Here is a 12,185-nt window from a genome sequence, read left to right on the forward strand (position 1 = left end):
CCGCCCTCGCTCCTCCCTCCCTGCCGCCTGCCCCTGCCCGGCTCCCTCCGCGGTGCCCCGGGGCGGGGGGCGGGGGCGGGGCGGGGCGCCCCGGACGCCTGGGTCTCGGCCCCTCCCCCGTGTTGTGTTTCCGCGGCTCGGGCCCCGGAGGCCGGGCCGGGCTGGCGGCGGGTCCGCGTCCCGGGCCTGGCCGCGCTCGCTCTCGGCGCGCGCCCTCTGCCATCTGGGGGGCCGGGCGGGTTCTCGGGCCCGGCGGGGCCCGCGGGGCCAGTCCGGCCGCCCCGCAGGGGAGGCGCAGCGGCCCGAACCCCGGCCTCCCGCGAGTGGGGGCGCCGGGCGGGCTCTGCCGAGCGGGCGTCCCTGTCTCTGCACTGGCGGAGCCGTCACCTGCGGGCCAGGGGGTGCCCGCGGCCCCCCGCCCGCCCGGGGGACCCTCCGGCCCGGGCGCAGACGGGTCAGGCCAGCGCGGGCCGTGGGGGGCTGCTGCGGCCTGGACGACCCCCCTTCCTCTCCCTCTGCCTCGAATAGGCGCCAGGACTTAGGGCGCCCCGGCCCCCCTGGCTGCCGACGCCGTCCCCACCTTTAGGCTTGGCCCTGGGAGGGGAGCGACGGGGGAGGAGACCTGGCGGCCCCGCGGCCGCGAGTGGGCGGAGCCGGGGCTGGGCGCGGGGGGCCTGCCCGGCCCGGGGTGCGCGGCCGCCTGCGCCCGCCGGGGGATGCGGTGGGTGCGCCCCGAGCCTGCCGATTCCCGGGGCGCGTGCACGTGTGCCGGGCAGGGGCGGCGCGGGCGGGGGCGGCCTCTGACTTCGCCTCGATCGCCGCGAGCTCTCGGGCCGCGATGGGCAGCTCGGGGCGTCAGTCTCCTCCGTCTCGGTCCTGCTGGTGACACATAGAGGGGAAGAAAGATCCTGACGTCCCGGCTCTTGACACGGACCCCAAACACACCCGCTGGGATTAGGGGTGGGAGTGAGAAAAGAGAGGGAGCCGTCTTAGGGGCTGGGCTCCACCGGAGAGATGCACCCTGAGGACCTTCCCCAGCAACAATCCCGGGGTGACCAGCACTGGGGACACGGACTCCTGGTCACGTCACATTTTCCGTGCTGGAATTACTTTGCTCTGTCCTCGCTGCTACCCGGGGGGCCAGATGTCCTCCCTCCAGGGAAAGGCCACTTTTGGGAGCCAGAGTCAGATGGGGGGCGGGGGGGGGGGAAGGGGCATGCTGTGACGATCCCAGGAGAACAGGAGACGTCATTGGGGGTGCAGACAAGGCCCTCCCTTTCACTCCAGGGTGGAAAGAGCTGGGAATAGGTACTCCAGGGTCCCGTCCCCAGGTGGCCTGGCTGGTGTTGACTTTGCCTGGTTACCCTGGGAGCAGCTCTCGGCAGTGTGTGGGAGGAGCTGGTGTCAGAGAGTTGGAACCAGGCGTCCAGGCTGGGGTGGGATGGCGCCCCGCCTGTGTGGCAGGGATTCTGCCAGGAGGCTGCCAAATTAACCCCTCCTGCCCTGGTGGTGGCTGGTGGAAGGAGGGCGGGCCCAGCTGCGGTTAGTGAATGTGACCCTAATTCTCCCCTCCCCCTTCCAGCACATCTGTACTTGGTTTACAGTGAATGAGTCTCCTGTCCTCATGAACCGGGCGAGGCCCTCCCTGGCCCCTGGCAGGGCATCCTGACAGAGAACCAGGCATTACGCCCATAATGCTCTCCCTGCTGGGTATCTCCTTCCCATTTTGCTTCTTAGAGGGCCTCAGGGGATGGTCCCCAAGAGCTGGATCTCTGAGACTGTGCAGCCGGGGTAGCAAAGAGGGACTAAAAAGGGTGGGGGGCGACAAAACACTCGGGGTGGACGGGAAAGAACAAGAATTCCATCTGTCTTTTCCCTCCTCCTTTGTCTTGGTCTGTCTGTCTGCTTCTGTCTTTGTCTCTGGTGGGTGTTTGTCTCTCCATCAGTCTTGGTAACTGTGACTCCTCCCTTCTGGTGGCATCCTGGGTGCCCAGCCAAGGACAGCAGCTGGGGGGATGGGGGGATGCCCAGGAAGACCCGCCCAGTGCCAGCCCAGTGCCGGCCACTCCTCTTGGTATCGCCTTGCCTCCAGCCTCCACCCTGCCCCTCCCCAAGACCCAAAGACTGGGGTCTATTCACCGCACTAGTGTGGTAAGCAAACAAAACAAGCCATCAAATTGGGGCTCAGGTTCCTTTCTCCTTCTTGTATTGGGACCAGTGTTCTATCCTGGTATCCCAGAAGGGACCCCACTTTGGAAACAGGTAGCCAGAACCCCCTCACGTGCTCGTTCTCTTTGGTCATCCCTATTTCAGGCTTTGTTGGGTATGTGGTTGCTTCACTCCATCACCCGCGCGACTTGGAGAAATTATATCTTGGGACCCTAGGACCTTTCATCACAAAGACCAAAAGGGTAGATCCAGAGGAGAGGGAAAAGATCCAGCAGACCCTGACTTTACCTTGACTTTGCTATCTTGCCCCACCCCTAATTTTTCACCCCACTCCCTCCCCACCAGGGTCAGGAAACTAAGTAATGTTCCCATGCCCAGTCTGGTGCTGGGGGGAATGTCCTTTGCCACACCCAGAGGTGGCTGGCAGATGTCTGCGGGAGGTGGGGGAAGCTATGTTACAACCCCCGAGGACATCATTAAGGCATGGAAGTGCCATCGGGGCTTGGAGACCTGGGCACCCAGGGAGAGCGTGATGAAAACATGTTTTGTACAACACGTGTCTTCTCCTTTCCTTCCCTCCCCGCCTCTCCCCCCTTTTTTTCCTAGGCCTGCTTTGTACCAAGGCTGGTGCCCTGCCCCAGGAGCTTGCTCAATTCTACCCCTGTACCAGGCCTCTTCTGCTTGCCAGTTTGTTGGCTCTCTAGGTGAATGAGTTTGCGTGTGGAAGGTCCTTGCCAGCTTCGGTGCTGCCCAGATTCCCACATAGAATAAGATCTTGATTTTTTTTTTTTAACATCTTGATTTTGAAACACAGGATTTTAGAACTAGCCTAAACAACTCTAGGAATTTCATCCCTGAACATGCACCACTCATTAATTCAACAAATCTTTATTAAGTATCCACTGTATGCCAAGCACTGTGCCAGGTCCTGAGAATACTTTGGTATGGTCTCTGCACTTGCAGACTCAAAGTTGGCTGGACAAGTCCGATGTTAACCAAGTAATCCACAAAGCTGAAAGTCAGAACCAGTATGAAGAGGCAAGGGTACTATGGGAATGGATCCTAAGAGATTTCCCTCCAGTCAAAGAGATCAGGAAAGGCAGCCTCTGCAACATGAGTTCGATCCCCGGCCAGGGAGCTACCCATATGGCGCAGCAGACCTCTCCTGTCTTGCCCACTGCTCCCCTCGGTATACTTCAGTCAATCTGCCTGTTCTGTTTCCACTCTATCTCTGGTGAATCCTCTCAACACCCCCACCCCCCCCACCTCTGGCCTATACCCCAGTTCTTGTATGCATAAATAAATAAATTAAAAAAAAAAAAGTATGGGAGAGATTATGGAATTAGAGTCCCGGCTCCCAGTCATCCTGCTCCCCCAGAAAGAAGAGGGGCCCTTCTTTGCTGCTCCCCACCTAGATTTCAGTGAGCTGTAAGGGAGGGGTCGTAAGCATTTCCTAGTGGCTCAAGCAGGACCCTGCGGCACTTAGTGACCCTGTCCTGGATGGACTGCGCCCATTCCTCCAAGTCCAGAAAGGGAAACAGAGGCACAGATTGCAAAGAGGCTTAGACCCGAGATTAGACACAGAAAACAGGGCCCCACATTTGTGGCAAATCCCCCAGGGTGAGGGATTCCAGCATCTGCCCAGCTGGAGCCTCCCCACACAGAAAAGTCTTCTCCTCTGAGCTGTTCTATCATGCGCCTCCCGCTCTCGATCCAGCCCCGACCTGTCCCACTCCCTGGAACAGGAGCATGTCTGCCTCCACCTCGTCTGCCTGGAGTGTGTGTGAGGTGAGTGCGCCTGGTGTCTGCCAATCACTGTGTGGGTGGGTGTAGCAGTCTGTTTTGCAGAACCTCCATCCTGGGGCCAGGGGGTTATCTCTCCTCTGTCCACTGGGGGGCTACCAGTTTCTCATGCCCAGACACCAAGTTTCCAAGATTCTTCCTTTGCAAAGAAAAGGAATTGATTGGAGGAGAGAGCCGGCTTCTTTGTAGTTGTGCCTCCTCCAGAGCTGGCAAAGAGGGATGGGACCAGTGGGGTTAAGTACCAGCCCTGCTCTGACCCACTTTCCTCCCTGTGCCCACATCCCCTGGGGCCAGGGTGCTGGGTGGGGCCAGCCTGGCAACCCTGCACCCACACCTGGGACTTCCCCTGGATGGAAACTCCCAGAACCCTGGTGTCCTGCCTCCCCTGCCAACTCCCACCGACAGCCTGGGATCTATTCAACTTCAGTCTGCTCCTCTTGTGTGCCAGCTCTTGGCCAGACTGCATCTCTGCCTCAGCCCCCAGGGGGCCCTGAGGATATGGGCTCACTCTCTGGGACATTCTTTGATGTTTGGCTGCCCCTTCTAGTAGACTTCTTTAAAGAAAAGATGTAGGCCTGGAGGAGGGACATGTAAAGTTATCCTTTGTTAAGCACCTACTATGTGCCAGGCATTGCACTAGGCATATATATTGCTCCCTTAATGCACAGTGCAGTCCAGAGAGGTGGTATATCTAGAAGAGGGAGCTGAGACCAGGGAGTATAAACAACTTGCCCAATATCACACAAGAAGGCCAGAGTTAAGATGGATTGGTGGTCCAGAGCTCTCATTGCCACAGACCACCTTTTCTTAACCTCTCCATGAGATGAGAAACTTGGGAAATTTAATCCAATCGAATTCAGCAAACATTTATTGAGCGTCTGCTATTTGCTAGGTACTGACAAGTGTCAGGAATATAGAAATCCTCGAGGTCTGCTGGGAAAGCAAGGTAGATGGACTAGGAAGTATCTAACCTGAAGGATCCAATCTGAAGGAAGCTGCATGGAGCAGAAAAAGAACTGGTAGTTTTATTTTCTCTTTCTGTACAGGGTACAGCATAAACTGGAATAAAGTGAATACCAATTAAAGGCCCTCCAGATCAAGAAAGAGTGTTTTCTACACTCCAGAAACTCCTATGGGTCCCTTACTTCCCCCATCCCCTAAAAAAGTAACCACCATCTTGATTTTTGTGATAATTATTTCCTTGTTTTTCTTCAGGGTTTAGCACATATGCGTGCATTCCTAAACAATATTGCTTCATTTTGCTGCCTTTTGAAGTTCCTATAACTGGAGTGAAACTGGCTTTCTCTTTTGTGCCTCGCTTACCTGTTCAATTTCTTTTTTTCTTAAGATTTATTTATTTATAGGGGCCTCCCTGGTGGCGCAAGTGGTTAAGACACAACCCCTGAGGCTGTCTGCAGCCTCTGCAGCACAAGATCAATCCCTGGCCGGCCAGGGAGCAACACACATGGCGCAGCAGACCTCTCCTGTCTCGCCCGCTGCTCCCCTCAGCAGTGTACTTCAGTCCATCCACCTGTTCTGTTCCCCACTCTGTCTCTAGTGAATCCTCTCACCCCCCGCACCTCTGGCCTGTACTCTAGCTCTTGTATGCATAAATAAATAAATTTTTAAAGTAAATAAATTTTAAATAAATAAATAAATAAATAAAAATTTCAAATAAAATAAATCATTAAATAAAAAAAATTTATTTTTGCATACAAGAGCTGGGGTACAGGTCAGAGGTGCAGGGGGTGAGAGGATTCACCAGAGACAGAGTGGGGAGCAGACAGGCAGACCGACTGAAATACACTGCCAAGGGGAGCAGCAGACAAGACAAGAGAGGTCTACTGGGCCATGTGGGTTGGCTCCCTGGCCGGGGATCGAACTCGTGCTGCAGTGGCTGCCCATAGCTTTATAGCGCTGAGACTTAACACTTTGTGCCAGCAGGAAGGCCCCTGTGTTCAATTTCTTATGTCATGATACAGCTTGGCTTTTGCTCTTCTTTTGTGTGGGATTCAGTTGCCTGACTGTACCCAAGTCTTTTTTTTTTTTTTTTTAATTCTACTGTTGGTAGATGTTTGAGTTGTTTTTCAGTGTGGGCTATCATAATGCTGCTCAGAACATGCTTGTACAGGTGTCCTGTACAGACACACAAGAGTTTTTCTAGGCTATAAAATTAAGAGTCAAAGTGTATCTACAAGCAATCTCAAATTTTTCAGATAAGGTCAAATTGTTGTCCAAGATGGTTATACCAATCACACAGAAGGCAGAACATTTTAACTAGAGATGGGGTGGGACCCAGAAGCCCCCTATACTTTCTCACTTAAGACTTTCAGTGGTTTCCCTTTGACCTGAGACCCTGTGGGATGGGGCCTCTGCTTCGCTCTCTGACCTGTGCCCTTAGGGCTCTCTTCTTTGTACCTGCTGTCCCCCTTCTCTGGAATGTTCTTCCACTAGATTATCTCCCTTCAGGTCTTTGCTAAAATATAGTTTCTCGATGGCTCTTTCCCTGATCACTGTATTTTTTGTTGTTGTCTTAAGATTTATTTATTTATGCATACAAGAAATGGGGTAAAGGCCAGAGGTGTGGGGGAGAGGGTGGGAAAATTCACCAGAGACAGAGTGGGGAGCAGAACAGGCAGACTGACTGAAATACACTGCTGAGGGGAGCAGCAGGCGAGTCAGGAGAGGTCTGCTGCGCCATGTGGGTAGCTCCCTGGCCGGCCTGGGTTTGAACCCCTGTTGCAGAGGCTGCAGACAGCTTCACTGTGCTCCCTTGTGCCACCAGGGAGGCTCTGATCACTGAATTTTAGATTGCAAACCCCAGCATTCCTTATCCCCATCTTAGCTTACGCTTTCTCCACAGCCCAGCCACCTGGGCTGGGACTCTCCTCTCGCCTGTCAAGACTCAGTAAATTGTGTCTCCCCCCAAATCCTTAAGGAGTCACTCCTGACTCTTGGGGGGCTGTCTAGCTGCCCCTTCTATGGACCCACCTGAGTCACTTTTTTTTTTTACATCACTGTTTCCCCCCAGCCCTACTTATGCTCTTAGATATGCTAATGTATTTGTTTACCTGTTTTTTCCCTGCCCACCCCATCCCTCACTTTAATGGGAGCTCGATAAGAGAGGAAATGAATCTGTCTTATTCGCTGTCAAAGCATAGCCTGATGCATGACAGACCCTCAAGAAACAATTTTCCAGGCTGAAAGTCTCCCAGAGACAGCCAGGAGCCCCCCACACCCACACCTGGGACTTGCCCTGCCTGGAAACTCCCAGAATCTAGGCCTTCTCCCTCCACTGCCAGCCCAGAGATTTCCCTGGCTCAGGCTCAGAGCACTTCTGCGACTGCTGCTTCCCCAACTCCCATCTGGGAACTGTCTGGGGGCCCTGAACAGACCATCAGTGCTGGGGGGCAGGGAGAAAGGTGGGGTCCGGTCCCTTACCCAGGTAGGGCCAGGTGTCTAGAGTTCAACACATACTTTTTGATTAAATAAAGGGGAGGACTTGAGAGCTGCTAGGCCTCCCAGGTAGAGAAAGGGGAATGGGAGCTGGAGCAGATGGCACCCGTGTGAACGAAGGGCTGAGTGGAGGCATGAGAGCGCCTGTCACATTAGAAGAATGTGCTCTGGTCTGGTGCAGTGGGAGGGTTTTCAGTGGAGGGTAAGGTGACAGGAAAGCTCTGCTGGGCAGGCCTGGAAGGGGAAGGCTGGAGGGGGAGGTCTGAGCTCCCCACAGGCTCAGCAAGGCTCAGCAGTGTCTTAAGTTTAATCTTGCTCCACCCCTGCCCCCCACAATCCTCCACGCCTAACTTCCCTTCACCCAACTCCCAGCTGGCCATTCCTGCAGCTGAATGGACTTCTCTCTGGGTCTGTGCTTGGGATCTCGGAACAAAAGGGCCATGAACCAGCGTCCCCCTGCACCCTCTGCTCAGGGCCTGCCAGTTGCTTCTTGTCCGGCCTGTGCCCACTTTGCCTGCGCCGGCCCCTGCCCTGGCCACTCCTGCACTGCCTATCCCTCGTGCACAACGACCTGTCCCTCCTGTCCCAGCCTCCCTGGCCCACCCTGTGCCTGCCCCTGCCCTCCCTGCCCTGCGTGTCCTCCCCTGACTTGTCCCCATGTCTCCTGCATCCCGTGCTCTGGCCCCCATCTAACCTGCTGCCCCTCACCTTGCCCCGTTTTCCCTCATACCAAGGGTCGAGCCGTCTGTCTGAGCTCCTGCGTAGGCTGCTGTGACAGCTGTGTCTGTGGTCCAGGGGCTTCCTGGGGGCCTTCAGTTTCCAATGACCGTTGCCGCTGCTGCTTCAGGGGACAACGCACCTCTCAGGGGCGCTGTCTGATTGTCTAGGAGAGCTGCTGTCCGAGAGACTGTAAGAGTCCTGGAGCATGCAGGTAGCTTCTTCCTCAGGCAGGAGGCAGAAGTTCTAAGAGGAAATAGGAGAAGGATCAGCTGAGCCCCTCACTTAGGCAGGTAGAGGTAGCAGGCTGCTCAGAGCACCCCCCTCAAGACACCCCCCTCAGTCCTGGAAGTGACTGTGGGGATCTGCTTTGAAGTCAGTTTCTGGGCAGTCACCTGCTGGTTCCAGAACCTCCTCTTCTGCAACTTCTGGAATGGAAAGTGTTCTTCTCAGAGCCTCCTCTGTGGTTCCTAAAGGTGAGCAAGTTGGTCTCTCCCTTCTAGTCAGCCTCCACTGAAGACCTTTCTTGGCTCACTTTTCTGCAGTTCTGGGTAAGATGGATTCTCCCTCGAGAGGCAAAGGAACACCTTTGTCCAGGGGCAACTTCTTGCTCCTTGGGCCCCCACCCATATCCCTCATTCATCCAAGAGTCTCTGAACCCCTTACTTCTCATCTGAGCCAGGCAAAGAAGGTCAGAGACTCTTGGACCAGAAGCAGAGGCTAAGCTGAAGGCTCCTGCCGTGCCCTCCCCTCGGGTGTGGTGACAACCTTCATGGTCTTTTGCATCTAGGACCCTGATGCTCCTGGCCTGGATGTCTTGTCTCTCAGATCTCTGAGTGCTGGCCCAGCCTCATGACCTCAATCTCACAGGAATAATCCTATCTGTGACATCCATGCTCATCTGGCCTGGGCGTGAAAGAAGCTGGAACACTTGACTCAGACTCCTAATGACCCATCCGCACATAACCAGTTGTAAGTCCCCGTATTTGAAGGTGGGACTGGGAGTTTGGAGAAGCCACTGAGAGAAAGTGAAAGACCTGAGGATCTGCCCAGGACTGATTCCTAAGCTGACGGCTCCTAAATTCCCCTCGGAATTTCTCAAGCTCTGCTGACACTAATCTGTTTCAATCACCTTAACCTCTTCTCTCGGACCCTTTGTTGTTTCCTTTCTGTCTCAACTGACCTTCCCTTCTGTCTTTCTCCAGCACTTTTCATTTGTTTCCTTCTTTCTATCACTGAGACATTCTTTTTTTTTTTAACATTTATTTATTTATTCATACAAGCACTGGGTACAGTCAGAAGCATGGGAGGGTGAGAGAATTCACCAGGGCCAGAGCGGGGAACAGAACAGGTAGAGTGATGAAATACACTGCTGAGGGGAGCAGTGGGTGTGGCAGAAGAGGTCTGTCATGTGGGACCCTCGCCAGCGGCCAGGGATCGAACCGGCACTGCAGAGGCTGTGGGCAGCTTTGCAGCCCAGCGCTCAACCACTACGCCACCAGGGGAGGCCCGGGACATTCTCTTTATCTAACTTGCATTTCTATATGTTTTCGCTATTCACTGTCCTTATATTTCTTCCTCCTTTTATCTCCCCTTCTAATTTGTTCTTTAAAAAAAAAAAAAAGATTTTATTTATTTTTGCGTAGAAGAGCAGGGGTACAGGCCAGAGATGTAGGGGTTGGGGTGAGAGGATTCACCAGAGACAGAGTGGGGAACAGTGGGGAACAGGCAGAGCTACTGGAATACACTGCTGAGGGGAGCAGTGGGTGAGACAGGAGAGGTCTGCTGTGCCATGTGGGTCAGCTCCCTGGCTGGCTGGAACTCCAGTGGCCACAGTGGGCGGAGCGTCAGGTGGGCCATGGGGGTGACAGCGCTGAAACTTAATCCCTAGGCTACCAAGAAGGTCCCTCTCCTTCTAATTTAATATCTACTTAACCTGTATGTCTTTTTCTTTCCTCCTTCTCTGTCTCAATCTGGGTCTTCATGCCTACTTACTTCTTTGCTCTTTCAGGCCACTTCATCTCTCTGCTTGTCTGTCCTTTTCTGCTTCTGAATGCATTTCTTTCTCATCTTTTCATTTCTATTTCTCCCTGTCTTTGTCTCTCTTCATATCTTCTGTATCTAGCTGTTTTTATATTTCTTTTCTCTCTGCCTCCCCATATTGAGTCTGATATCTCCCTCCCTTTCTCTTAATCTTTCTCTTCAACCCCTCCTTACCTGGGTCCTGCAGCTGTCTGCACACTAGACCTGTGTCTTGCTCATCTCACTGATGCCAAGGGCCAAGACACGATGCCACCCAGTGTCTGTCTGTCATACCTATATTCATGGCCTGAAGTGAGTGAGGACTGGTCACCAGAATAGTCTCTTCCTTCCCAGACCACTGTCCAGACCATCCATCCCTGCTCAGCTGTAAGTCTAAACCTTTTTAAAAATGATGCTTCTCCAAACTTCCTATTCTGAAAATTAGCAATTAAAATGAAAAAGAATTAAGCACTTATACTGCCTGTCCTATATAAATTATATTTTAGGGTCGCCAAAAATACTAAGGGGTGGAAAAAAATATTTATAGTGTGTTTCAGCAGATCTGCCTTTTCTGCTACCCACTCTGGTAGGTGAATCCTGTCTCTGGTGAATCCTCTCCCTATCCCCTGCACCCCTGGCCTACACCTGAGTTCGATGCAAAAATAAATAAAATCTTTTTAAAAAGTATTGATTAATGTAAGAATCATCGATGGATGAAACCACGGGTGATGTTTGATGGAGAACTGTACAATGAAGGAATCAACCTGTCACCACGTTACTCCACTGATGAATCTTAGCTTCACTAAAAGGAGCACACCACACGCCATGGATGTGAAGCAACCGGAACCACTCCCCACCTCTTTGGAAGTACGCTCGTTGAACAAAAACACAACGGAATAGGATCCTGATCAAACCTTCCATTTAAGAGGAATAACAACAGCGGACATAACAAGGAAGTAAGAAGACACATCCAGATGTGGGACACAGGAAATCTGATCCAGTTTCTTCAACAAGTCAATGGCTGGGGAAATAAAGTGAGAGGAGACATAGAAACTACAACATGGAACATGTGGACTTTGCTTTGTTTCTGGGTTGAATGACATACCTATAAAAAGGCATTGTTAGGCGGTTGGACACATCTGATTATGGATCCAGTATTTATGATGTCAAGGAAAGAGTATTGATTTTGTTAGATATAAAAATGGCTTTGTGTATATGTAAAAAAAAAAGTGGGGGGCCTCCCCGGTGGCGCAGCGGTTGAGCGCTGGGTTGCGAAGCTGCCCACAGCCTCTGCGGCGCCGGTTCAATCCCCGGCTGCTCCCCGGCCACCGGAGGAGGGTCCCACATGGCGCGCAGACCTCTCCTGCTGCCCGCTGCTCGCCTCAGCAGTGTACTTTGGTCCTTCTGCCTGCTCTGCTCCCCGCTCTGGCTCTGGTGAATTGTCTCACCCTCTGCGCTTCTGACTGTACCCAGTGCTTGTATAAATAAATAAAAATAAATCTTTAAAAAAAAAAAGTGGGGTGGTGTCCTTATTTCCTGGAGATACATAATGAAGTTTGGAATGAACTGACATCTTTATTTATTTTTTTTTTTTTTTCGAGTCAGGGTCTCGCTATGTTGCCCAGGCTGGAGTGCAGTGGCTATTCACAGGCGCGATCCCACTACTGATCAGCACGGGAGTTTTGACCTGCTCCGTTTCCGACCTGGGCCGGTTCACCCCTCCTTAGGCAACCTGGTGGTCCCCCGCTCCCGGGAGGTCACCATATTGATGCCGAACTTAGTGCGGACACCCGATCGGCATAGCGCACTGCAGCCCAGAACTCCTGGACTCAAGCGATCCTCCTGCCTCTGCCTCCCGAGTAGCTGGGACTACAGGCGCGCGCCACCACGCCCGGCTGAACTGACATCTTTAATTTTAAATATTTTGAAAAATGAAAAGGGTCAAAAAGAAAGTAATAGAAAGAAAAAAGTGATGAAATCAATATTGTTGAATTAAATATGTAGGATTTTATAGAACT

The 12,185-nt window shown here is 53.1% G+C and overlaps 1 protein-coding gene across 1 annotated transcript; it reads left to right on the forward strand.

The window, feature by feature from the left end:
- Window positions 1-7,868: 7,868 nt before the first annotated feature.
- Window positions 7,869-8,315, forward strand: LOC311185518 (uncharacterized protein; the record flags this gene model as incomplete). The annotated part of the gene is made up of 1 exon (XM_084256143.1): window positions 7,869-8,315. One exon carries the CDS (start codon window positions 7,869-7,871, stop codon window positions 8,313-8,315), a length of 447 nt encoding a protein of 148 aa, XP_084112269.1.
- Between the last annotated feature and the right edge of the window lie 3,870 nt (window positions 8,316-12,185).

This window comes from Talpa europaea, assembly GCF_964194135.1.
Source record: "Talpa europaea genome assembly, chromosome: 15".
NCBI lineage: Eukaryota > Metazoa > Chordata > Mammalia > Eulipotyphla > Talpidae > Talpa > Talpa europaea.